This window comes from Eptatretus burgeri, chromosome 16 (genome assembly GCF_056783735.1).
Source record: "Eptatretus burgeri isolate ZD-2024b chromosome 16, Ebu_testis_v1, whole genome shotgun sequence".
Taxonomy (NCBI): Eukaryota; Metazoa; Chordata; class Myxini; order Myxiniformes; family Myxinidae; genus Eptatretus; species Eptatretus burgeri.
Genome location: NC_140976.1, coordinates 64,012,803 through 64,040,331, shown reverse-complemented (window position 1 = coordinate 64,040,331; position 27,529 = coordinate 64,012,803). Strand labels below are relative to the sequence as shown.

At 45.1% G+C, this 27,529-nt stretch overlaps 3 protein-coding genes across 5 annotated transcripts in view; 1 reads left to right on the top strand and 2 right to left on the bottom strand.

Annotated features, from left to right (window-relative positions):
• LOC147011210 (uncharacterized) overlaps positions 1–5,913 on the bottom strand; it is a 49,831-nt gene extending 43,918 nt beyond the window's left edge. For all 3 annotated transcript variants that reach the window (XR_015052287.1, XR_015052288.1, XM_085859217.1), the window contains exons 1-2: positions 5,717–5,913; positions 167–307 (exon numbers count right to left, since the gene is read on the bottom strand). Coding sequence is in view for 1 of the 3 variants with exons in the window: in XM_085859217.1 (XP_085715343.1) it covers positions 167–307; positions 5,717–5,824 (249 nt within the window). In the remaining 2 variants the exon portion in view is untranslated. The remainder of the gene's footprint in view (positions 1–166; positions 308–5,716) is intronic.
• LOC147011206 (uncharacterized) overlaps positions 1–27,529 on the bottom strand; it is a 484,760-nt gene that overhangs the window by 153,062 nt on the left and 304,169 nt on the right. The gene's annotated exons all lie outside the window — the stretch shown is intronic.
• Positions 8,503–27,529, top strand: part of LOC147011209 (phosphatidylinositol 4-kinase alpha-like) — a 65,108-nt gene continuing 46,081 nt past the window's right edge. Inside the window, exons 1-12 of the mRNA XM_085859028.1 lie at positions 8,503–9,267; positions 13,458–13,547; positions 13,867–13,986; positions 14,683–14,775; positions 14,878–15,034; positions 15,133–15,260; positions 15,438–15,596; positions 19,571–19,722; positions 19,984–20,091; positions 21,222–21,353; positions 26,399–26,512; positions 26,834–26,909. Coding sequence (XP_085715154.1) covers positions 9,151–9,267; positions 13,458–13,547; positions 13,867–13,986; positions 14,683–14,775; positions 14,878–15,034; positions 15,133–15,260; positions 15,438–15,596; positions 19,571–19,722; positions 19,984–20,091; positions 21,222–21,353; positions 26,399–26,512; positions 26,834–26,909 — 1,446 coding nt within the window. The 5' untranslated portion in view covers positions 8,503–9,150. The remainder of the gene's footprint in view (positions 9,268–13,457; positions 13,548–13,866; positions 13,987–14,682; positions 14,776–14,877; positions 15,035–15,132; positions 15,261–15,437; positions 15,597–19,570; positions 19,723–19,983; positions 20,092–21,221; positions 21,354–26,398; positions 26,513–26,833; positions 26,910–27,529) is intronic.

Below are 27,529 nucleotides of genomic sequence, written 5' to 3'. Positions count from 1 at the left end.
AAAAATTGGGGGGTGGAGAGGACAATCGAAATGTTATACCCCCCTCGTCAAAAAAGTGGGAGGGACATGTCCCCCCCCCCAATCCCACTGACATAAATATAATATATTATAGAGCTCAGTGGTTCCCCCATCTCAACCCCCCACCCATTGATTCCAATGTTCTTACCTGTAGATTATGGTGACACCAAGTCACACTGTTGACCAATGACAGCAGCTGGAAAAGCAACCACAGGGAATACCTCACATAGGAGTTTTGCCAAAGTCCAAGTCGAAGTAGTGTGGAAAACCATTCAAGGAAGGACATTTTCTGTTGAGAAATAAATCAAAACAGGAATTAGACTCTTCAAGGTAAAACGACATTAACCAGGTGTATCATGTACAAAGGAAAAGGTGCAAAGGGATTTGTTTTTTGAATGAGGCTCGTGGAAGAGGCAGTACTCGAACATTGAACGGATCAGGACACAACAACATAAAGAGAGAAGTGGGGTGGGGGTGGGGGGGACACCGAAAGCAGAGAGAAAGGGGGGCACCAACAGCAGAGAGAGAGAGAAGGGGGAGGGGGACACCAACAGCAGAGGGAGAGAGAAGGGGGAAACACTGACAACAGAGTTAGAAGGAGGTGGGGGGGATACTGCAGTATTGAGAGAGGGGGACACCGACAAGCAGAGAGAGAAGGAGGCAGGGGGAATACTGCAGTCGAGAGAGGGGGGACACCGACAGCAGAGAGAGAGAGAGAGAGAGAGAGAGAGAGAGAGAGAGAGAGAGAGAGAGAGAGAGAGAGAGAGAGAGAGAGAGAGCGAGAGAGAGAGAGAGAGAGAGAGAGGGAGACAGAGAGAGAGAGAGGACACCGACAGCAGAGAGAGAGGGGGACACCGACAGCAGAGAGAGAGGGGGAGACAACGACAGCAGAGAGAGAAGGAGGCAGGGGGGATACTGCACGAGAGAGAGGGGACACCGACAGAAGAGAGAGAGGGGGAGACAACGACAGGAGAGAGAGAGAGAGAGAGAGAGAGAGAGAGAGAGAGAGAGAGAGAGAGAGAGAGAGAGAGAGAGAGAGAGAGAGAGAGAGAGACAGAGAGAGAGAGGGGGAGACACTGAAAGCAGAGAGAGAGGGGGGACACCGACAGCAGAGAGAGAGGGGGAGACAACGACAGCAGAGAGAGAAGGAGGCAGGGGGGGATACTGCACGAGAGAGAGGGGACACCGACAGAAGAGAGAGAGGGGGAGACAACGACAGGAGAGAGAGAGAGAGAGAGAGAGAGAGAGAGAGAGAGAGAGAGAGAGAGAGAGAGAGAGAGAGAGAGAGAGAGAGAGAGAGAGAGAGAGAGAGAGAGAGAGAGAGAGAGAGAGAGAGAGAGAGAGAGAGAGAGAGAGAGAGAGAGAGAGAGAGAGAGAGAGAGAGAGAGAGAGAGAGAGAGAGAGAGAGAGAGAGAGAGAGAGAGAGAGAGAGAGAGAGAGAGAGAGAGAGAGAGAGAGAGAGAGAGAGAGAGAGAGAGAGAGAGAGAGAGAGAGAGAGAGAGAGAGAGAGAGAGAGAGAGAGAGAGAGAGAGAGAGAGAGAGAGAGAGAGAGAGAGAGAGAGAGAGAGAGAGAGAGAGAGAGAGAGAGAGAGAGAGAGAGAGAGAGAGAGAGAGAGAGAGAGAGAGAGAGAGAGAGAGAGAGAGAGAGAGAGAGAGAGAGAGAGAGAGAGAGAGAGAGAGAGAGAGAGAGAGAGAGAGAGAGAGAGAGAGAGAGAGAGAGAGAGAGAGAGAGAGAGAGAGAGAGAGAGAGAGAGAGAGAGAGAGAGAGAGAGAGAGAGAGAGAGAGAGAGAGAGAGAGAGAGAGAGAGAGAGAGAGAGAGAGAGAGAGAGAGAGAGAGAGAGAGAGAGAGAGAGAGAGAGAGAGAGAGAGAGAGAGAGAGAGAGAGAGAGAGAGAGAGAGAGAGAGAGAGAGAGAGAGAGAGAGAGAGAGAGAGAGAGAGAGAGAGAGAGAGAGAGAGAGAGAGAGAGAGAGAGAGAGAGAGAGAGAGAGAGAGAGAGAGAGAGAGAGAGAGAGAGAGAGAGAGAGACAGGGGACACGGACAGCAGAGAATGGGGTTACTGACAGCAAAGGGGAGGGGGACACCAACAGCTGAGCTGAAGCCCAAGGCAGGGGGAAATGGACAAATAATGGGTGGAGGGATGAATGTGTATACAAGATGGATACAGAAGGGAACTCTTCGGAGGGAAAACTGGAATTGTGGAAGGAGGGTTTGCGGTGGGGGTTAACGAGGGTTTCAACTCACAAATCAGACTGGGATCCATCCATGAGTGTAGTTTGCATTTAAATACATACAAATAATAGAACGGACAGGACATGCTGGTCATTTTATAGTGGCACGCATAACTCGTGGCGGTCACCTTGGAGTGTGGAATCGCTACTCTGACGTCAGTTTTGCACTGAAGATCTGAACTGTTTTTCATCCCAAAACATCCAATTTTAGTGATCGTGGCCTAACTATAAACCCTCACTGACGTTGTGTACCACTCGTGATGTCAGGTGGTAGAACCCTTGGAGTGTTTGTGTCACATTTCATTCACTGTTCGTGAAATACTTCAACATGAACACTCCACTCATGGAGCATCGGGTATCAACAGAGTGATCCACAACACCTGTTAGGGTTTACACATATGTGTATAAATACAGTAAAAGCGTGTGTGTGTGTGTGTGTGTGTGTGTGTGTGTGTGTGTGTGTGTGTGTGTGTGTGTGTGTGTGTGTGTGTGTGTCTGTGTCTGTGTCTGTATGCATATATTCATAGATAAAAATATGTACAGGTACATGTGCAGTATATATATATATATATATAATGCCTGGTGTTGGCGCAGTGGTTAGGGCAGCGGCTTGGGATCCAAAAGGTCCTGAGTTCAAGCCCCGTTGGGCCATTGAATTAATACACCAGGGGGTTGACTCAGCCTGTCATCCTTCCGAGGTCGACGAAATGAGGACCAGTATACTGGGCCGGTGTATACCCCGGTTAAAATAGGTATACCATATCCCTGTGTCATAAGAGGTGACCAGGGTTGCGTCAGGAAGGGCATCCGGCGTAAAACATGTGCCAAATCACTATGCGGATCATACGGATGATCCGCTGTGGCGACCCCGAACGGGAGCAGCCAAAAGAAGAAGATATATATATATATATATATATATATATATATATATATATATATATATATATATATATATATATATATATATATATGTATATGTACATATGTGGTAAGGAGGGTTGGGGTGGTTTGTGCTCCATTATTTGAGCGAGTGGCTCATGCCCTGTCATCTTGAGCGAGTGGTTCGTGCTCCATCATCCTGAGTGAGTCGTTCATGATGAGCACGATCCTGACTGCACGAGTAGTTCCATGGTGTGTTGGGAGATGGATGATGTCCTGAAATGTTTGAAAGAGGTCTTCGAACAGAAAATGAAGGCAGCCACTCAAGTCTCCTTTATGAAGTTCTTCAAAAAAAATCCTGTGAATCAGCCTCCATTTAATCTTCTGATCATTCAACCTCAACTGGACAGGCTGCCACACTTCAATAAGGCTGCCATAAGCAATATTATTGTGGGCCGGGGTTCGATGGCGATAAACGACCACGACGTGGAGCAGTGGAGTCGTCTCCCACCGAACACCCAGAATTTAGGTTGTGACTCTCAGGCAACTCCGAAAGTTCACGGTCACTTCGAGGACCGTGTTAACCAATATTTTGACGGTGAGGGAGGGTCCACTTGTCTTATTCCAATTTACCAAAGCACTCACGTCGTCCAACTACCGGGGAAACCACACCCTCGGCCGACTTTGTCCGAATTGAGTCGCTATCACCGACTCGGATCCGGCGTAACCGAGCGGAAGTTACCAAAGCCGCGCTGGACAACTTACCGGCCCAAACGGCTTCACTAATTCTCAAGTCTGAACCATGCTCGGTCAATCATAGAAAGGACAGAAACGAACTGGAAGATTTAAACAATTACTTTATTTACAGAAAATAAAAGACAAGAGAAGCGAGACTTGAAGCGAATATATAAGCAAGGAATATTTACAATGATGCAAATAAAAACACTTCAGCAATTCCTCCTTAAAAGACGGGCCAAACACACTCAAACGCACACACAGAACAAAAGAAACCAGGATTTTATTGTTCCCCTCGCAGCCGTGAGGAGAGACGAGCTGGAGGTCAGAGGAAAAGAGTACCTGCCGTCGCAGGGAAGCGTGCTCGGAAATGCGGCACCTGGTGGCTAATGGTCATCGGGGCATGGTCCGGGAGCTCGTGCCAGGCTCGTGGTTCGGGACGGAACCCGCGTGGCGACTCGTCGGGGACTCAAACTCTGATCCGTCCACGTGCAGACAAAACCGTCTTCTCCGTGCAGCCACGGACAAGGGCAAAACAACAACCACTGCTCCTTTCGTCCACTCCACTCCTGTCCACAGAACTCTTGTCCACCAAACTTCGCGACAACGACACACGACACATGACACACGACACATGACACACGACACATGACACACGACACACGACCTTCCGTCCACCCCACTCCCGTTTATCCACCACTCTCTGGCACTGCTCGGGGGCGATGTTTCCTCCCACAAGGGGCGGGGCCTTGGTTAGAATCATCTCGCTGTCCGTCCCTCATTGGCCCACGGCCGCACCCTTCTGAGGCGGAGCCGTGGCCCCTGCTCGGAAGCCCCGAATATTCCTTGTGGCCACGTGGCCTCGCTCGCGCAGAGTCACAGGATCTGCCCTGAGAAAATAGTCGGACCAGAGGAGTTCGTTTGTGGGGATGGAGCGTGATGGGCTGGTTGGGTCCGCAGATGGGATGGTGGATGATGTAATAACATAACTAAAGACGTCACAACGCACGTTTCGAGTCTCCCACAAGACAAAAAGGAAAGGGACCGATCTCACATGTACTTACCGGAATAACTGACTTTGGGACCTGAATGTTGAGTGCGCATGGTTTCCAGATTCGTAACAACATGCACTGTATCCAACCCCAAGCATGACAACACTTCTGAAAAATTAATTCATTTTTATGTTTTATTTGTTCTATGTTATATTTATGCATTGTTTGCTGCTTTTTTTCACATCCTCAATCCCTGACCCATCCTCACTCCCTCCTGCTTCCTCACTCCCTCTCTCTCCTCCCTCCTCTCCTCCCCTTCTTACCCCCCCCCAACCCCTTAATGTTCCCTCAGTGAACCGACAGGTTGTATTTACTCGTTCGATTATATATTTATTTATCTATATCGTTGTGTTTTTTCCTCAAGGTTGTCGTTTCGGTCAAAGTTGTTCGTCCGTGTTCGAGAAGTTTGTCACGTTCACCAGCAAATGCGAGAAGACGGGACTCCCGGCTTAATGTCTGCCTGAAAGAAGGATGGTGATGATGATGATGATGATGGTGACGATGATGATGATGATGATGGTGATGATGATGATGATGATGATGATGATGATGATGATGATGATGATGATGATGATGATGATGATGGTGATGAAATCGGATCCTCTCCCCTGGGAATCGAACGCAGACAAGATGGTGGGTAATCCACCACAAGCATCATCATAACACCGCAGGCTCGTTACAAAACAACAGACTTGGTAACAAAGTTGCTTTGTCCTTGCGATTTAAGAACAGACTTGGAATTCAAACCGAGGTTTGGATTCGAACCAGTCACCGAACGGAGCCGCGCCGGGGTTTACCTCACCTGTTCGGTTTTCACAAAGAAAGAACAAAGATAGAACAAAGAAAGAACAATAGAAAGAACAAGGTTGATCGGCTGGTCAATAGAGCGGAAAAATCTTGCGGGAGGCATCGCTGTGAGGAGGTGATAAACGAGGTACAAAGGTGAAAACGCAGGAGATCCACCAAATCAGGGGCAACCGTCTTCACGTTCCCACAACAATGGAGAGTTCACGCGTGGGAGGGACACTGTGACGTCACGTGAGCGAACAATGCTTGGTTGCCAGGAAACAGATAAACATCCGTCGCTCACCGACTCTGGGAAAACTCACTTTACCAGCACGATCTCATTAATATTTTGGATAATAATAATAATAATAATAATTTTATTAATCGAGCAATAGAGTATAAAATATTATTAATTATCTGGAACCCATGAATGAGAAGGAACTGATGTTAAACAAACACAGCTCCACACGCACAGATAGCCGGCTTTTCAAACGTTAAAAGCATCAAGTGGATTTAAACAAGTGTTTCCGAACAGAACCCAAGTAAAATTATATAATCCAGTAAAACAGGGTTTGTGTGTTCAGTTACCAAGCGGCTCGGTAGCGCTTGCCAAGCCAGCCGTGCCCTATCAACGGTTTCTCACGGAGTGCTTGCTTCAGTGCTTAAGCCACTTGGCGAGCGCTCTTCAAGAAACTTTGTCACTGACCCCATCCTTGATGCAGTGACAAACCCAAATACAGGTGTAGTGTCACCTGTTTAATCATACGGAATGGGATCGCGCTCTTTCTATCAAGTAATCTGATTGGTTGCGAGTGCAGGATGAGCACGAGCACAGTGCACCGACATTTGGAGGATTTTTACTGAATGTCGACACATAAACCATTTCTTCGTTGTGTGAAGTCGAGAGGAAAACATTTTGGAGATAAATTTCCCAAAAAGTCACCAGAAACAATTTCACCACAAACAAACGGAAAGATGATAACAAATAACCACGTCACGTGCATCCTTGACGGGTGTACCAACATGGCGGCGGTGGTACGGATGTACAAACATGGCGGCGTGGTACCGGTGTACCAACATGTCGGCGGTGTACGGGTGTACTAACATGGCGGCGGTGGTACGGGTGTACTAACATGGCGGCGTGGTACCGGTGTACCAACATGTCGACGGTGTACGGGTGTACTAACATGGCGGCGATGGTTATCTGCCGAGACTGATTAATTTAATTTCTGTTTCAAAAGTTCCACCAATCAACACTGGGAGAGGAAAGCACTCAGATGATGTAAAAGAGAGAGAGTTGGAAGGAAGCAAGCGAGGCCTCGTGAATGACCCGAACCCCAACAAAGCACCACTTCAGGGACCAAATTCGGGACCACTCTTCATGGACGTCATTGTAATTCATTCACTCGCAGTTTCCCCACTGAGGAGGTGAAGGAGGTTATTTATGTTTTCTCCCCTTTCTGTCCTGTTTGTTTGTGTCCAGGATATCTCATAAAGTTGTGGACGGATTCGGACGAAACTTGTTGGACACGTTGGGTGTTCACGTCCTGAACCTTCGGTGGTGGAGGTAATAAATTATGGAGAAAGGATATGATGATTTTTATGTCACTGGTGACGAAGTTGCCGGTGACATCATGTTCTCCCTTTGTCCGAACGTCCGCACGTGTTAATTTTCTGTTTTCTCTCCAACCAACTGTTACAATGTTTCTTCTCTCCATTCTCTTAATTCACCTTTATCACATCCATCAAGAAATGTCTTTAATCGCATTAATGACCGAAAAATTAAAATAAAAACAAGTTGCTTTGAGTTCACAATCCATCAACCATTCTTTTTTTCTAACTTCAGTGTCAACTCATTCCTCTCAACCCTCCCTCTCAACTCACCTCTCTCAACCCTCCCTCTCAACCCTCCCTCTCAACCCTCCCTCTCAATCCTCCCTCTCAACCCTCCCTCTCAACCCTCCCCCTCAACTCACCTCTCTCAAGCCTCCCGCTCAACTCACCTCTTCCAACCCTCCCTCTCAACTCTCCATCTCAACCCTCCCTCTCAACTCATCCCTCTCAGCCCTGCCTCTCAACTCATCCCTCTCAACCCTCCCTCTCAACTCACCCCTCTCAACTCTCCCTCTCAACCCTCCCTCTCAACTCACCATCTCAACCCTCCCTCTTAACCCTCCCTCTCAACCCTCCCTCTCAACTCTCCCTCTCAACTCACCCTCTCAACCCTCCCTCTCAACCCTCCCTCTCAACCCTCCCTCTCAATCCTCCCTCTCAACCCTCCCCCTCAACCCTCCCTCTCAACTCATTCCTTTCAACTCTCCCTCTTAACCCTCCCTCTCAACCTTGCCTCTTAACCTTTCCTCTTAACCCTCCCTCTCAACCCTCCCTCTCAACTCACCCCTCCCAACCGTCCCTCTCAACTCACCCCTCTCAACTCACTCCTCTCAACCCTCCCTCTCAACCCTCCCTCTTAACCCTCCCTCTCAACCTTTCCTCTTAACCCTCCCTCTCTACCCTACCTCTCATCTCACCCCTCTCAACCCTCCCTCTCAACACACCCCTCTCAACTCTCCCTCTCAACTCACCCCTCTCAACCCTCCCTCTCAACCCTCCCTCTCAATCCTCCCTCTCAACCCTCCCTCTTAACCCTCCCTCTCAACCCTCCCTCTTAACCCTCCCTCTCAACTTACCCTCTCAACCCTCCCTCTCAACTCACCCCTCTCAACCCTCCCTCTCCATCCTCCCTCTCAACCCTTCCTCTCAACTCATTCCTCTCAACCCTCCCTCTCAACTCACCCCTCTCTACCCTCCCTCTTAACCCTCCCTCTTAACCCTCCTCGCAATCCTCCCTCTCAACTCACCCCTCTCACCCCTCCCTCTCAATTCTCCCTCTCAAAGCAACCATCACACTCTTCTCCCTCAACTCTCCCCATTCACCCTTCTCAAAGTTGCCCCCCTCCCCACTTTCATCCACAAATCTGCCTCCTCCCCCTGTCCTCTTTTTGATTTGAGGATTTGAGTTGGTCATGCGATGATCTCATCACTCCACCTCCTCAAAATCCTCAACTGCCTTCTACCCCTCTCTTGCCCCCTCCTCTCCCCCAGCACCACAGAGCCTTTTCTCCTCCTCATCCGGCCCCCTCCCCTGGCTATTCTGCAATCCCTCACACTCTTTCAACAACTCTCCTTACCTCCCCCCCCATCCTCCTTTGTCCTCCCCTCCCCTCCCCTCCCATCTCCTGCTTCCAAAGCCTCCTCCCCTCCCTCTTCATTAAAAGTGTCGACCTCAAATATCTGGGGCCTTCACTCAAACCTCACAGATCTTTCAACACAGGTTGCCACTGACAAACCAGACATAATCTGCTTCATAGAAACTTTCCTCCTCCTCCCCCTCCTCCTCCTCCTCCACTGACTCCCTGGTATCTCTCTCTGGTTACTCCCTCCTCCGGTATGACAGACCTGAGCCTCGTCCTGGTGGAGGAGTTGGAGCCTCTTCCTCGCAAGTCTGTGATTTGTCCCCACCATATTTCCGCAGGGCGCTCAAGGTCCGCCAACAACCCCCTTCTGGTAAAACTCCCAAAATCACTAATCACTGCTCACCTTCACTCTTTCATTCCTCTTTTTTCCCGCCTTTGGAATAAACTTCCTCACTCTGTTCAATCCCATTCCTCCCACCAGGCTTTCAAAACACCTGTTCACCACCACCTCTGATCGTCCCCCATCCAAATCCTCAATATTTTCTACCCCCGTTAATCCACCCCAAACCCTCCTCCTTCAAATTCCCTGCTTTCCTTCCTGAAAGTCCCTGTAATGTCCATCTTGTGTACCCCGTGTTCCTCGCCCCATCCCTCTCCCTTCCACAGATCTCCTGATGTCTCTGTTCCCCAAAGTTTTCTCCTTCCCACTCCCGCCCCTCGTCTCATGCCCCCCTTGCTGTGCGTTGTGTGTGAGCTTTCATACGAGCCTCGACAAGGGATACAATAAATAAATAAATAAATAAATAAATTGCTTATCAGATTGACACAAAATTTTCACCACAGGTGGGACTACTCATGTGGAATGTTTTTAATGATAATTATGACGTCATAGGTCATGGTGTGTTGCAACTATGTTGGAAAAAAAGGAAAAACTTTGGATCCCTGTATCTCCGAAACCAGACCATGGAAAATAATTGAAACTTGGCATGTGTGAAGAACTCATGGGAAACAAGTTTGATGTTTTTTTGATGACGTCATCGGTGGCTTCGTTGTGACATCATAATTGCATATGTCCAACGCTTTATCTGATCAATGTGAAAAATTTTGAGGGTCATCTCTGGCTAAATTGTATGGGGGGGGGGGGAATAAATTGATGATGTCATTGGTGACGTGGTTCGGCAGCCATATTGTTTATAACATACAAACCGTCAAAAATCTTCTCTGAAACAGCTGAACACATCGAGGTGAAACTTTACAGGTATGATCGCCCGTGCATGAGGAACAAAAAGTTCTCCAGTTATGACGTCATTGGTCACATGTGAAGACAACATATATCTTTATTGTAAAAAAAAAATTTAAACGCCCAGAGCGCAATTTCCTACAACAGTCTACATCAAAAGTGAGTGCACCAATCACAACCAATCACACACCGATTGCTATCTTGGCAACAATACAATTGTTATGAGTTGAAGGGATCCAATTGTGTGTCATTCGTTCTGTTAAAGGGACACCGATGCCACACAACAAAGTGACATGAACAAGTTCCAAGAATTACCACCAGGGGTTTCCTATTGCTCCAGTAGCCAGGCTTAACTCTGTACTATTTAGCCATGGAATGATCAGGTACAACACATGTAGTTCCTTTAGAATATGTATTTGTCAATACTGCAGGAACTATATGATTGAAAAACCAGGAAAACCATGTGCTTAGGGTGCAGCATATGTGTCCATTTAAAATGTTGTCGAATTTCTCTAACAAATCAGTCACTATGTCACTGTAGTGTTGTGTTAACATGGCCAAGATTTACTTCTTACTCTCTGTTACACTGTCCCGAGCAGAAACACAACTGTGTACATGGCAGATTTTCTTTGACACAAGTGCATCTTATAGTGCATTCCTTTTTGCATCCGCATTTCAACAGTTCTTGACAACCTTTGGCTGCCTCTGGCAGAGTAGACCAGCATGGAGTCCATGGGGAATCATCTTTCACTCTCTCCCAGCCCCATATATCTGGTGATGGAACATTGGCCTTTCCTACAAGTGACTGTCCCCAGATATGCCCTGCCTGATAAACAGCCCTTTTCACATGCTGTTCTCAGGCATGTAATGTTGGAGGAATGTTTTCCATCTTACGGTTGTGAGTGAACAACTGCTTCCTGGCTTCATTCACATGGCAAAGTGCAGATGTTCGCTGATACAAGAGAACATATCTTTATATTTGGTCCATATCGTCTTGGGATATCTGAGCTGGAGCACGAGATAAACTAACGAAAGTAGGTGTAAGCTGAGGCATACTTTGCCATACTGCCCAAGCTGTTTTCTTTCCAATTCCAAAGAAGGCAGAAACAGTATCACATCCTGATATTGCATGCATAAACAGAAGACCCCAAGATGCATCATCACCTAATTCAGCTGAAATCAGGTGACAGGGGATATACCGTACTTTAGACCCATGACCAAATGACACCCATATTTCACACTCCTTTAAGACACTTGCCACAGCAATTGCAATAACCACCACATCGGTATCCGTAGCATGTATCATCAGCTTGGTGAATCGGTGATTGAATGAATTGAAAGCATGAAACAGGAGCCGTGTGTCCGCTTCCTCATGAGTGCAGGACAAGTCCGAGAGATTGGATATGGGTGATGAAACAACTTTCTCGCCATGTGTAGAGATGACTAGCTTCCATTCGGGGGGGGGGGGGTTGAAACTCCTGTATTGCACTGACTAGGAGTTTGAACAGACTCTCTTTGTTCGAATCGCAACCCAGGAAATTCTTCCAATTGATAGGCATATGTTTGTGTTGTTGGCAACTCTGAGATTGTTTCCAGATCCACGGTTCTGTTGTGTCTGTGCCTCGAGGCTGTCCTCCTTGTACACATCCCAGACCACATCCAAACGAACAACATCCTGGAGCATGTGTTCCAAATATGGCAGGAACACCAGTTGTGAGTAGTCCTTGAAAGTTTTGACAGAAGCCTTTGACTTCTTCTGATCGAGTATGTGCACAAGGGCAGCGCCATCAACAATTTTTACATCCACTTTTGGAACAGATTCTGCTTGAGGTACCAATGATTCCAAACATTCCATCAAGTCTGATTTGCTTGATTGGTGCATGATGCGATTCGCTGCCAATGATGGAGGCCAGGCATGATTTTCATGTCTGAAGAAAGCATCCATATCACTGTCTCTAGCCTGGCATGATATATGTATATATATATATATATATATATATATATATATATATACATATATATATATATATATATATATATATACACATATATATATATATATATATATATATATATATATACACATACATATATATATATATATATACATATATATATATATATATATATATATATATATATATATATACATATGTATATATATATATATATATATATATATATATATATATATATATATATATATATATATACATATATATATATATATATATATATACATATATATATATATATATATATATATATATATATATATATACATATGTATATATATATATATATATATATATATATATATATATATATATATATATATATATATATATATCCTTGAGAAGAGATGTACATCATTGTGTCGGTTGGAGATTTTGGAAGAGGATTTCTCAGGTTTCTTTCCCGAACTGGAATTTAACAAGGGTAGATTGTTCTGATGAATGGTGTCATTGAATGCAGCGATATTGGCATTCAAATGCTCCGCAACAAATTTCTGGTATTGTGTTTTGCCGATGTCCTCAACCAACCTGACTGCATTCACCACACGAGCAGGAATTATCACTTTAGTGTCAAGCGTGTCGAGGTCAGAACTTGTATCAGCAAAGGGGTTTCCAATTTCCTCCATCACATCAGTGACACTCTTTACTCGAGATAGGAACTTCTTCTGCACGCTCGGTATCTGTTCATGGTGGCGATCTGTGTCCTTCTTTTTCATGGAATGTTTTTCATCAAACTCCGTCAAAAGTCTATCTGTTTCTGGGCCTGCCACCATCCACCGTGTCCGGGAGGCTTCATTTTCTGTGACACCTATGACACCCCCATCTCCTTTCACCATTGCATTCAGCTGTTCATGGACTCGGTCATGGGCTAGTGCTGAGTTTGTGTTTTATTACATTTATTACATTTACACAATTTGCGATGCAGTTATATGACAATGGTGCATGAATAACATCAAGAATGTGCTAAATTCAAGCCTTAGCAGGTTTCTGCTCTCGTGGCATGAACACAATTATTTAAGGAATAAGGTTAGGTGCAAATCACTATGATACGTTTCTATGAAAATTAGTGTTAAACAGCAATATTTTAAAATTTCAGCATGAAGATGTAGGTTATGAGTCTTCTCATGTGTTTTATTGGATTCCTTGACCTAAATGAAAACTAAATGTTCTCTCTCTGGCCAATAAAAACGAATGGATGAAATTCCTTTTGTTGTTGGTAGTCTTTGGAAGCTGTTTTCCTATTTAATTTGATCCTTTTTGTGTCGGATGCTATGCTCTAACCCTTGTATATTTCCTTCTATTCAGAGCATTGTACGTGATTTTGCTGCTCGCTGTGCTGGAATTCTGCAGGAAGCCATGAAATGGGCTCCAGCCGTAACCAAGTCTCACCTGCAGGTATCCAATACTTTGGGACACATCTTTCCCCTTCAGAACGGTCCACCAGTTACGGACTGTAATAGCAAGCTATTTAGATGTATGAGGCAACTCCTTTAAGGCTCCTACAAGGGTGGACATTTGCTAATCCACCACCAGCGGCACTGGATTTAATTTTGACTCCAATTGCACAAAATGATTGTGGAGGCTCTTTTGGAAGGAGGGTACTGGGTTGGGGAGGTTGAGAATTGAGAGGCCTATTGTCGGAGGCAATGTCCAAGAGGAGTTTTATGCACATTGAGAGGCCATCATGCTGATGTACGTCCATATTTCCTGGTAGGAGTACTTGAGTAAACACCAGAACTGGCCGGCCGGCCTGTCACAGCACACTGGGCTCGCTATGGCCACTGAAAGTGTCCTGCAGTTTGCTGGCTTCAACAAGCACAATGTAACACTCGGCGTAAGTACCTATGTAATCATGCAAGCAATTCCACAACGACTCAGTTGTATTATCAAGATGGCTGCTAAGCAATTGCTATCTTGTACAATAACCATCATAGTTCATATCTTCCATATATCCAAGTCCAATCGTTTTTGGAGAAAGAATGGTTGCTGAGATATTCTTGTGCATCTAGTTCCAGCAACAGAACCACAACATGCACAACAATATATTAACGAGACTGTTTCACCAATGTCAGCATCAAATGATTTGGGTCTAGGTGTCACGCAGCCAGTGAACCGGTTTATGAACTGAGCACAAAGTGGGGTTGAGCATTGTTGCAGGACAGGTGGAGGCTCTCAAGTCTCAAGATGAGACTGTTTGGCCCAGTTGGGGTTTCAATGCAAACAATGTACTTATGGGGAAGAATAGGATGTTCTTGATTCTGCTTATGCTGCTCATACCAGGAAATGGAGGAAATAGGGTAGTGGATGAGACAGAGGGTGGTGAGTCGTGAAGATTCCAATTTTTTTCATGCCAAATATGAATTTGACATGGCGACAAGTTTATATTGTTTAGGGTGTGAGATATCTGCAGACGATCACAAGCTGTGATCATTCACATATACATTTTGATTAAAAGGTCTTTGTATTCACTTGAAACAGTTCCTTCCTCCTATCTTCATGCTGAGCTGCAATTTCTTATCATATGTTATAGAGTTCTCTATTGCAAGACAGACCAAGCTGCGTGAAGAAGGATTATTCGAACTTCATGACATCCCTAAACCTTCGCAACAGATATGCTGGCGAGGTACGGACTCTGTATTCTTCCCGTAGGTTTTTCAGGCCTGCTGACGCGCTGTGGCTCACTGTGCAATATGGCCTTGTGCTCATCATGTTCATTTCCGTGCAGGTTTCTGGAATGGTTGAGATGTTCGTGGGGCTTGGAAAAACAGGAGATCTAAACGATTTGCTGATCACACATTTGGAAGAGGCCCTCGTATCCGGCAACACTGAGGCTTACACCAAGTCTATGTTCAAGCTTACGGCTCGGCTCATCAGCAGTAAGGGTAAGGTTTCACTCGACTTTCGCACCTGCATGGCATAACTGTGTGTGTTTGAATGTTTCTCGTTGTTTCAGACAGCCATATTCTCTTGTGCCGAGCAGAAAGCGATTCTTGCTTGCTGCATCACCTGTGCTGGGCCCCGCTCCGCATGTTTTCTGGGATCGGGATGGAGACGGCTATTGCCTGCTGGGAGTGGCTTCTTGCTGGAAAACCCAGCCTGGAAACTCGTGTACGCCTTTAGTGTTTGTTCCTCCCACTTGGATGTCATTCGATGAATTACATTTCATCAACAATACAACTGTTAAAGCCTCATACTCAATGAAAACGCTCTTTATGTTTAGTGCCGTGCTAATCATGGAGATTTCCATGTGAACTGCTGATCATGCCGGCAATGGGCTTTCTGCAGTTCCTCCGTGAGGTGGTTGGGGCCTGGCAAATGACCGTCGAGAAGTCCATGGGGATCTTCTCCTCGGACCAGAAAGAAGCAGATCCTTTGGCTGCTTCAGAAGAGTCACGTCCTCGGCCTTGTCCCCCGACAGTCATTCCTCATCAGCTGTGGATTGAGGTGTTGTTCCTGGACTTTTTTTCAGATGAGGAAAATTTGTGTTGTGCCTGTGGTGGCATCATTTGAAACATTTGATGAGAATATACAAAATTTTACATTATTTAAAATCAAAATAAACACTTTTTTGTATACACTGTCGAGGCTCGTATGAGAGCTTACACACAGAAATGCACAACAAGGGGAGCAGGAGACAAGAGGGGCGGGAGAGGGAAGGACAAAACAGTGGGTAACAGAGACACGAGGAGATCTGTGGAAGGGAGAGGGATGGGGCGGGGTACACGGGGTAAACAAGACGGACACCACAGTAACTTTCAGGTCCGAACACGACAGGGACTTTCAGGAAGGAAAGCAGGGAATTTGAAGGAGATGGGTTTGGGGTGAATGAGTGGGGGTAGAAAAGATCGTAGTTTTGGATGGGGGGAGATAAGGGATGGAGGTGAACAGCTGTTTTGAAGATCTGGAGGGAAGAGTGGGATTGAATTGAGTGTGAGGGTTTGTTCCAAAGATGCGAAAAAAAGAGGAAAGAAAGAGTGAAGGTGAGCGGTGATTCTTGAAAAACACTTGCGAAGTAAGTGAGTTTTGTAGTTGTACTTAACTTTGCAATTTAGCTTATTAACGGGTGTAATTAGTAAGTTATCTCGGTAATTATCGAATTCCCCAATCATTCATGTCGGATCATGAACCATGCTCTATTGTCCAGACAGAACATCAGTGCTGCGGAAGCAGTTTCTATGGTTAGGGTTGCAATTCTTGATGGGTCGCCACTCCGACACAGGAAGTGAGGGCAGGAATTTGTAATTTGTTCATGGTGCCAGCGATAGCTCCCCTACTCTTCATGATGGACACCGTGGGATCTTTAACGTTCACTAACTAATGCTGGAATACGGAATGCCCAGTCTAACGTTCATCTGAGGGACCACACTCACACATTGATGAATTGCCCTACCTGTGAAACACCAGGAGAACACTTCAAACCCAAGCTTTGACTGCTTTGACACAAAGACTGCTTTGAGGCAAGTGTGAGTACCTCTAGGCCTTGGTTTTTCAAACCCGGGGGCGCGACCCCAAGTGCGGTCGCCGAGCAAATTTTGTGGGGTCGCGGGCGTCCGCTTGCAGCGAAAAAAATTGTCTATTTTCGATCGGTGTTCGCTTTTACCGGATGTAATATATACGGTTTGTTCAAAGTATGGGAACCGGCACAACATGACGCTTGGAATGGGATCCAGCCGATGCGCGGGCTCGCTGAAGGGCGGTTCATTTTGGCGGGAAATTAGTGGTTTGATCCACGGCCTCTCAGACTCAGACTCTGACTCTATCATTAACATCTATTCACGTCTCCACGTACGACTCGAGACCTTATTTGTGATGGCAGCACCGGCCTCCAGCAAATCTCAAGAACGTTCTTACCAGGATAAATTTCTGGATCTTGGATTTTACTCCGTGGTGGATAAAAGTGGGGCACAGAGGCCTCAGTGTGTGATTTGTTTTGATGTGCTTTCTACGGAGTCTATGAAACAAAACAAGTTGCAGAGGCATTTGACTACAAAACATGCGCCTTGTCAGGATAAGGAGAGAGCGTTCTTTGAGAGGAAACTTGTTGCACTCAAGAATATGCGTCTTGACAGAGAGGGTACATGCCATCAGACCAATTCTCGGGCATTAGAGGCCTCGTATCGAGTGTCGCTCCATGTTGCCAGGAGTAAAAAGCCTCACTCCATTGCGGTAGAACTCGTGCTGCCACGTGCAAAGCACATGGTATCTCTGATGGTTGTGGAGGAAGCGGCGAAGAAACTGGCAGTTATACCCCTCTCTGACAACACCATCCAATGCAGAATTGAAGATCTGAGTCTGGACGTAACGGCTCAGGTCGTACAGAAGATCAAGGAATCGCCGTGGCACGCCATACAGTTGGACGAGTCCACTGATATCGCATCGTACGCGCAACTCATCGTCTGGGTCCGCTTCATCAAGGCTGATAACTTTGTCGCTGAGCCTCTGCTCATCAAACCATTAGAGGCCACCACCAAAGGCGAGGACATTGTTGGGAAAGTAGAGCAGTTTTATTGTGACCATGATCTGGACCTCGGAAAGTTGCTCGGTTCTACAACAGATGGCGCGCCACCAATGTTCGGAGTGCGTTCTGGATTCAAGGCTAAATTGCTTGAGGTTGCTCCTCAGACCTCCATGGTACACTGCATGATTCACCGAGAAGCGCTCGCCTCTCGTACTTTGCCAGAAACCTTGCAGTGCGTGCTCTCAGAAGTCGTAAAAATGGTGAATCACATCAAATCGAGCGCCCTCATCACTAGGTTATTCAGGCTATTCTTCCAGGAGATGGACACCGACCATAAGAATTTACTATTCTACACTCAAGTCAGATGGTTATCTTGAGGAAACCTTCTTCTGCGTGTTTACAAGCTCAAAGATGAACTGAAGGAGTTCCTACGCACACAAGGGAAAACGGCATGGGTAGCGTTGCTTGAGTCGGACTCTTGGCTGTCAGAACTGTGCTGTACCGTTGACATCTTTGAACGTCTCAATGTCCTCAACCGCTCCCTCCAAGGAAAAGACGCCAACCTCATGATTTTTCACGACAAAATGAGCGTATTTCTGGCGACTCTAAAATTACTGGCAGACAAAGCAGCTGTTAAGCGCTTCAGCCTTTTCCCCCATCTGGTGGAGCATCTAACGACCTGCCAGTACGATGATACTGAGCTCGACAGTCTTTCTGGGGAGATAGCACGTCACCTTCGGTCGCTCATTGAACAGTACGAGCACCATTTCCCTGAGCTGGATGTGCAGTCCTTTTCTGTGGTTCGAGACCCTTTCACGGCTCCACTGGACTCGATTGATGATGAAGATGATACAGCACAGGAAGAGCTTGTACAGCTCCAGCAGGATTCAGGAGCGCAGGCTCTTGCGCGGACGAATTCGTTGTCGACATTCTGGTGCAAAATGCTGCCGTCGTACCCGACCCTGTCACGGCGTACCATGAAGGTTCTCATGCCATATCCTTCATCATACTTTTGTGAGCAGTCGTTTTCCACCATAGTGGTGATTAAAACAAAGTACAGAAATCGCCCAGAAATGGAGCATGATATGATCCTGGCATTGTCATCTACTTCTCCACGAATAGAGAAGTTGGTTTCTGAAAAACAGGCTCATCCTCCTCACTGATATATCGAAATGTCAGTCGGACTAAACTTCTGAAACATTCAACTGCACTATTTGGATACTGTCGGCAATTCTCCGTTTACTCGTCTATGAAAACATGACGATGGTGAATAAAGTAAACATTAAATATTCTTGTGTCACATGAAATCTTATCTTATATATTATGAATTGGGTTTTAAGCCTGGTGTTGGCGCAGTGGTTAGGGCAGCGGCTTGGGATCCAAAAGGTCCTGAGTTCAAGCCCCGTTGGGCCACTGAATTAATACACCAGGGGGTTTACTCAGCCTGTCATCCTTCCGAGGTCGGCGAAGTGAGTACCAGTGTACTGGGCCCGGTGTATACCCCAGTTAAAATAGGTGTACCATATCCCTGTGTCGTAAGAGGCGACCAGGGTTGCGTCAGGAAAGGTATCCGGCATAAAACATGTGCCAAATCACTATGCGGATCATCCATTATGTGGATGATCATTATTATCATCTGCTGTGGCGACCCCTAACGGGACCAGCCGAAAGAAGAAGAAGAAGATATTATGAATTGGGTTTTGAATCTTTTGGGTCGCGCGATGTTGAGAGGTTCGGAAATTGGGTCGCCACAAAAAAAAGTTTGAAAACCACTGCTCTCGGCCATCCTGACAGCCTCCGATCATTGCAAATATTATAACAAAGGGTTGTACCAATCTGATTGAGAATGACCTTTAACCTTTGCATTTTGTAAGCATGGTGGGATCGAACAAGAATGTTATCCACAGTTGTTGATTGTTCACGTTGGTAAAACTGTAATCGCATTTTTGTGTTTTTGTAGTTCATGGCACAGCGCTTTGAAATTGCTAAATACTGCAGCGCTGACCAGGTGGAGATTTTTGCTGCTCTCCTGCAGCGCTCTCTCTCACTGACTGTCGGCGGGCAGCCGGCCACGATCAATCGTCACATTGCGGCAATTGGTCCACGCTTCAGGCATGTGTGCCTCCTTCTCTGGGTCTTCTCTAGGCTTTTCCTTTCACCTCCAGATCACGTTAAAAAGGGGAATTGAATGTCTGAATTGAAAAAGGCCACGTGTGGAATTGGTTTTTCTTGACACCCAAACTCTCTCGAATATAGACACCATAGTCCCTGATGTGTGCTCCATTTGCCAAACAAAACGAATGGAAGGTGCTGCGTTAGAGCTGGGGACTCGAGAAAACCGCTAATCTACCCTTCATCCTCGCACCTCTCTAGGCTGCTCAACTTGGGCCTGTCCATGCTGCATGCTGATGTGTTGCAAAGCCCCACGGGACGTAATGTCCTCAGAGAAAAGATTTACTCCTCTGCCTTTGACTACTTCAGGTAAGTGATTTTTTTAACTCTATGTTCACCTGGATTACCCCGTTTCTCGTAAAACTTATTATTTTTATCATCAATATTATTAATGTATTTCATGTCGATTTATAGTTCTGCAAGAGGTGAAAGAACATTTAGATGTAGAACCTGATATCAATGTTTTCAAATATTTTCACCTTCTGAACCGGAATTCTTTCGTTCGCTCTTCTTCAGATGTCATGTTTACCTGGTGCGCTTCTCATTTTGGTAAATCCTGTCTCATCAGTGCGATTCGCAAGCGTGCGTGCATGCGTGCGTGCATTCTCGTGTCTATCCCCAGACGACAACGTCAAGTTTAGTTTGTGCACAAAGCTGAGGTGGATGGACTTTGCATTTTGAGATGCTTTCTAGTTTTTAATACTTCTTCTGCTATTCAAAGCAAAATGACCAGGCCTTGCAGGATAGCTTAGAGGTCGGTGCACAAACCTTTGCGCTGCATACTCTCTGTTTGATTCTCGACCAAACGATCAACCGTCACCCTGGTGTTTCACAGGCAGGACATTGCATCAACAAGTACACTGTCCTTCTGAGCAGATATTGGGTTGGCCGTCCTATCTACTTGCATTTCCTCAGGCCCGTTGAGTGTCGGTACTCTTGGCCGGATTCAAAATATCCACTCCAGTCTGTGGAGGCCACTGAATGCATTAGCGGCAGAGCTGTGTCCTCATAAATAATGCAACCTCAAAAAATGGCCAAATTACATCTAATAATGTCGTCTTAATATGCCTTCCATTATTTATACTTTGCTTTACACTTTTGTTTTGTTTTATTTTGGTGGTGGGGGGTGGGGGCTTTACAAGTAAATATTCTGTTTGGAACCCTTTTGGGCCCAGCTGATTCTAGTCTTTCTACAGTCGCTTTGAATGAAACCTTTTTTTGTTGTTTATAGCTGATTGCGACATTAATTATGAAACTGTGCTGTCAAAGCCTGATGTTGACGTGTTCTTTTGGAAATCCACATGCATATTGTGCACTTTCCCTTTTTGGTGGGACCGCAATCGGCCGAGCGGGTTGACTGGCCCAGCAATCCCTGTACAGGAAAACGCAACGTCCTTGATGACAGTGATTTAATTTGAGTAATATCCCTGCATTCCCAGCATTCCTCTCAAGTGTCCAACTCAGGCACCAAAGGTTCTTCGGGAAGACATCAACGTGATGAAGAGGTTCTGGACTGCAATGCATTCTGATAAAAAGTACCTGACTGAAAACCTTCTCCTTCCACCAGGTAAATGCGTCATTGCTCATGAATTGCCTTCACCAATTTGAGCTGAAGATCTTGATGTAGAAATGTTCGCTCTCCCCACTCGTGTGTGAAGTGCAATTTGTTTTCCTCATTTAAATTGATCAAGCATACGTAGACGAGCTTGAACGTACATACATTACATGTGGGACATATACATTAGGAAACACCAGTATACTTTTTGAAAAACATTTTGGGCCCATTTGATTGATGCTTGAGCAGAATTTACTAATCCGAACCCAAACCCTAACAGCTCAGTTGTACTGCAAATCAAAGATGAGGTAAGCGACAAATGTCGACACTGATGTGAAACCTGAGTTTGTTTTAATCCCCAATGGGACATCAGTGAGTTAGTTAGTTAGTTAGTAAGTCAGTCCATCTGTCCTTCCGTCCGTCCGTCCAAAACCACTCAAAAATGACTGCCTTGGGGCACTCCAGCCTTGACCGGGAGAGGAGATGCAAGGATTCCAGTAAGAACCACACATTGGCTACAAGAGTAGAGGAAGTCAAGAAGCCATGTGTGGAGTTGGCCTTGGATGCCATTGGCTGAGAGTTTGGAGAGCAATGTGGGATAGCAGACTTTATGGAAAGTTTGAGCTATGTCTCGAGAGATGATCCTGATCTCAAGTCTGACATTGAGGGCTTCTGTCCCAGATTAGAATGGAGTTCTTCAGAGGGTGCAAGACTGAGGGTGGGGGGCTTTGGGGCATGGTTGAAGAGGTGGATGAGGGGGAAGGTTTGAGGTGGGATGCAGAAAGGAGGGACGTGAAGCTTTTAGGGGGTAGGGTGAATGTGGATGCTGAAAGAGGGGACGTTAAGTGGAGGGATGCTGATTCCAAATTCCCAAATTGGACAGCTGGGGTTAAAGATCATGGGATGGGAGGTAAGAATTTTTTTTGAAGCACAGAGAAAGATGGTGCTGTATATATGGGAGGAGGGTTGGTGGACCAAGTGCTTCGCTGACAAAGTTTTGGAAGATACTCTCTTTGAAGAAGAATAATAATAAAAAGAGGAATATAATGTGGTGAACAAGAACATCTCCGGTATAGGGTACCCCTAATGGAGAAACAAGAAAATTGAAGCATTTTAAAACATTTTAAAATCCTTTCAAAGTAAGAATGAAGAAGCATTATATTCAATGAAGATTCAGTTTGGAGATGTTTAGAAAAGAGAGGAAAAGGGAATGGAGTACAGGAAGTTCAGGCAGAAGGAAATTCAAGTCTGAGATCATTGTGGAGTGAAAAACAGTTTTTTTTGTTTGTTTTTATTCTTTTGAAGTGAGGAGGGGAAATAGGGTAATGTTGAGGAGGTAGAAAGTACAATATTTGGGAAGAATGAAACAAAGTTAGGAACACGGCAACAAAGTAGGTGATTAATCTATGTGCAAAAGATCTCGCTATGACCTAGAGAGGGTAAAAAAGGCTACAAAGCACCAGTACAGAGACGAGCTGGATGATCAATACAATGAGAAAGATTCACTCCAGCTATGGCAGGGGCTCCAGGCTATAATATAAAAGGAGAAATCTAGGGTCTGGGGTTGGCTTTACGGTTAAGGTGGCTGGCTTATGATCCTCGGGCCTTGAGTTTAAGCCCCTGTCAGACCGTTGAATTTGCACCAGATAAGGTTGGCTCAGCCTGTCATCATTTTGAGGTTGGCAAAATGAGGACCAGCGTGTTGGTAACAGGGGAATTGCATCAGCAGCACAGCCGTAACCCCAGAAATTGATTCAGCCAAGCAGCCACATGCTGCATGCAAATAAATAAATAAATAAAGGAGAAATGCAGGGATAGGAAGTTGACAGCTCTGATGCCAAGTTGACAGACACTTTAAACAACTCCTACGCCTGTTTTGACAAGGTTAATGCTGAACCACGCCCAACTCGTGAAATTGATTCTGAGGCTGCCGCTCTGAAAGCCTCCCAGTCTGACGTCAGGAAGACTTTCGCTCGGGTGCAGGTTCGAAAAGCCACTGGCCCTGATGGAATTCCATCACGTGCCCTTAGATACTGTGTGGCTCAGCTATCTGCAGTTTTCACTGACATTTTTAATCTGTCACGAAAGTTGTGTATCATTCCATTATGTTAAAAAAAATCTGTCATCATACCAATACCGAAAAGGTATCCAGTTATGTGCCTAAACCAAGGGTTCCCAAACCCAGGGTTGTGACCCAAACTTGAAACTACCCCCCCTCAAAATCTCAGTTTTTGAGGGGGGGGGGTTTCATGTCAAAAGCATTTTCTCTGACAATTTTTATCATAGGTACACTTGGTACCAGTATCATTTGGGTTGCGAGGCAAATGTGATTTCAAATTTTGTGTCATGGACAAAAAAGTTTGGGAACCACTGGCCGAAACGATTACTGACCAGTAGCACTAACATCAGTCATAATGAAATGTTTAGAACGTTTGATATTGTCTCACATCAAGTCTGTTATTTCTGAATCTCACATCATCAAGTCTGTAAACCCATTTCAGTTTGCCTCTCGGTTAAACCGTTCTGTTGATGGCGCTGTCTCACTAACCCTCCACACCGTTTCACGACATCTGAATAAGTGTAATACCTATGTAAGGATGCTTTGTGTCGACTACAGTTCTGCTTTTAATGCCATTATTCCTTTTAAATTGATTGTGAAACTTCAAGATATTGGACTGTCATTTTTATATGTAATTGCATTTTAGACTTTTTAAGTGACAGGCTACACGTGGTGAAAATTGGCAGCCACGTGTCCTCATCGCTTGTCTTGAACACCGGGGCTCCTCAAGACTGGGTTGCAAGTCCTGTGCTGTATTCACTTTTGACTTACGATTGTGCTGCTGGTTGAGAAAACAACTTCCTGGTAAAATTTGCGGATGACACGACCTTAATTGGCCTGATCACGAATGACGATGAAACGGTGCACAGAGATGAGGTTAGGAACGTGACAGAGTGGTGTTCAGCTCATAATCTCGAACTGAATGTGAGTAGAACTAAGGAAGTTATAGTGGATTTTAGAAAGTCTTGTGTTACACATGCCCCTATCAGCATGTTGAGACTGTGAGCTCTTTTGTCTTCCTGGTCATCCAAATTTCATCTGATAAGTCCTTGACTGAATACTGGAAGTATTGCTAAAAAGGCTCAGCAGCACCTGTATTTCCTTCGGCGGTTGAAAAAAATTGGAGTGCATCGTGACATTTGAGCGAACTTTTACCGCAGTGTTATTGAAAGTATTTTAACGGGATCGATTGAATTATTATTGTTTGGTTCAGCAACATCACTGCACACGACCTCAAATTGTTGGAAAGAGTTGCTTGTGTTGCGCAAAGGATCATTGGTGTTGACCTCGCGACACTCGAAGTTATCTCCACCTCTCGATGTTTTGCCAAAGCCTCAAATATTGTTAAACATTCTAGTCATGCTGCGTTTAACGTGTTTGAACCATGCCGTTCCATGAAGGTGTTGAACCATGCCGTTCTGACCATCGATATCACAATATTAAAACATCCACCTACCATTTCAGGAATATCATGATTTTTACATCTTTGTTTTTTTTCTTTTGTCAAATTATATTTTTTACTCGCAAGGTACCCGAGCTATGTGCTGGAGGGGTTTGGGCAGCCACTGGACAGGTGGTTTGTGAAGGGCTTGGGCAAAAAATAGCAAAACTACAAATGCTGAATCCACAAATCTCATGGGTGGAACCCCTCACATAATTTCCTCATTCTACTTTAAACTCAATCTCCCTATATTTTCATTCAAACAGCATTTTTCAGCCGCTACTCCACAACCCACTCAAACCCATTCAGGTGCAACCAAGTGAGCGTTCCAGAATAAAATTCTCCAAGAATTCGCTTCTCCGCAGAGAGACGGATAAGGAAAGAGAGGAATGAAGAGTAAAAGAGATGAAAGAGGATAAAAAGCAAGAATTAGAATGATTAAAGAGAATTGTGAAAAAAATTGGCAAGTGCATGAAAGGAACAAAGAACAAAGATGTCGGGAGGAACCCAACTACGTGGATAGATTTCAGCAGTTACTCCTCAGGCTCAAACACAGCAACATGTATGAGCTCCCAGAAGTCCATCAGCAACATGTATTAAGCTACCAGGGTGTTTCGATGATCTCATGGCGAATCTGCAAATACTGAATCCTTGAATCTCACTGGTTGAGACCCTCACATTATTTCCTCATTGTCCTTTAAACTCAATGCCTCTATATTTTTTAATTCCAAACAGCATCATTCCAATCACAAACTCATACTATACCAATGGTAATATAACAAAATACAATGTCACAAACACTCGTGAGGTCAACGAAGAGAAACGCCATCCTGACGTTACATCCGGATCGGGAGCAGCTTCGTGCAGATCAAAACTCAAAAAATCATAATTGTATTGAGGTATTTATGAAACCTCCTTCCCACATCAGGACATCCGCTGGGATCCCAAAATGTTCAACAGATGGTTTGGCGGGGCTCGCCCCAAAATTAAGGGAGTAGTTTGGGGTCAGACTTATGGATGGATGGATACTCTTGCTTTATAATATAGATTTGAGAGCACTTATTTTCAAAGAATTCCACTGTCGTTACTGTGATATTCATGTGTGCTACATCTGGCAGTAAATTATCTGTATCTGGATGAAAATGGATATAATTTTCATGGCTGCTCTCCAAGGAGTAGGCCTTCGACAACACAAAAACAAATTCGACAAATACAGCACAACATAGGACGATTCAACATGGAAAATTGCAAAGAAACACAAACAGCAAGACAGGGACAAAGACACAACAGAAAAACATTACAAATCCGGTTCGGAAAACTTGGCTTCAATGAGGTGGAAGCAGCAGCTGCAGATTCGTCCAATATGTCGAACACCTACATGTTCCACCAACACGTCTTCAAACACCAACAACACCAACACATTTGTTATTTCTGCAAAGTTTGATTCTCATGTTCTTTGTTTGTGTTGCTACTTTACCTTATGTCAAACATATGTGCTCTCATAAAATTTAGACTTGCAGCAGGACACATCGCCGAACACCCTGTCTGTCGTGGGTGCGACGATGGATTCCAGAAACACACTGGATGTGGCGATGGGCCCACAGACTACGCAAGGCTGGATCAACACCGTCCCCCGTTCTGGCGGCATGTCCACCCTCTCTAAGAAATCAGGTGTTTGTTTGTTTTTTCGTGTGTGTGTGTGTGTGTGTGTGTGTGTGTGTGTGTGTGTGTGTGTGTGTGTGTGTGTGTGTGTGTGTGTGTGTGTGTTGGTCGGTATGTCTGTCACTTTGAGCAAGGTGTGTCTGTGTCTTTCTCTCTCGGTGTGTCTCTTTGTACCTACATGTGTGTTCAATACAGAGCATACACGCATCTCTACTGTAGACAAACTGTGCAAAAGTGAACTGAACTCATGATGTCATAACCCTGATCATCGACCTCATTTGAGCAAATGTTCCAATCGATGCTTCGACGTTTTGTTTTTAATTTTGTTCGGTACTTCAAAAAAGATCAACAGAGGTACGCAGCTACATCGCTATTACATGAAACGTCGAACTCTGCTGCTTGCACTCCTGGTAAATTGCGAAAGAAAGGTAAATTACAGGAAACAATTACTGCATGAGTTTATCCCACTTGCATGGTGTCCTCATTGGAGACGAGAACGGGCACTCGGTAGAGCGCATACGTCTGCCAGGCTGAATAGTTTACGTTTTGTATCCCACTGATACAGCTGGATACACTGATAGGCTGGATCTGGATCTGGATCTAGATCTGAATCAAAATCTACAGAGCCTTCAAAAAGTATTCACACTCCTTGACGTTTGCCACATTTTGTTGTGTTACAGCCTGAATTTAAAATGGATTAAGTTTTAATTTTTTTCTCACTGATCTTCACAAAATACCCCATAATGACAAAATCAAAACATGTTTTTAGAAATTTTTACAAATTAATTAAAAGCTCAAATGTTTTGTCAAGTATTCAACCCCTTTGCTATGACACTCCAAATTGAGAATAGCTGCATACATTTTCCTTTGATCATCCTTGAGATGTCTCCACAACGTGATTGGAGTCCACCTGTGGCCAAATCAATTAAATAGACATGATTTCGAAAGAAACACACCTTTCTATATAAGGTCCCACAGTTGACAGTGCACGTCAGAGCAGAAACTCCATAACAAAGTCCAAGGAACTCTC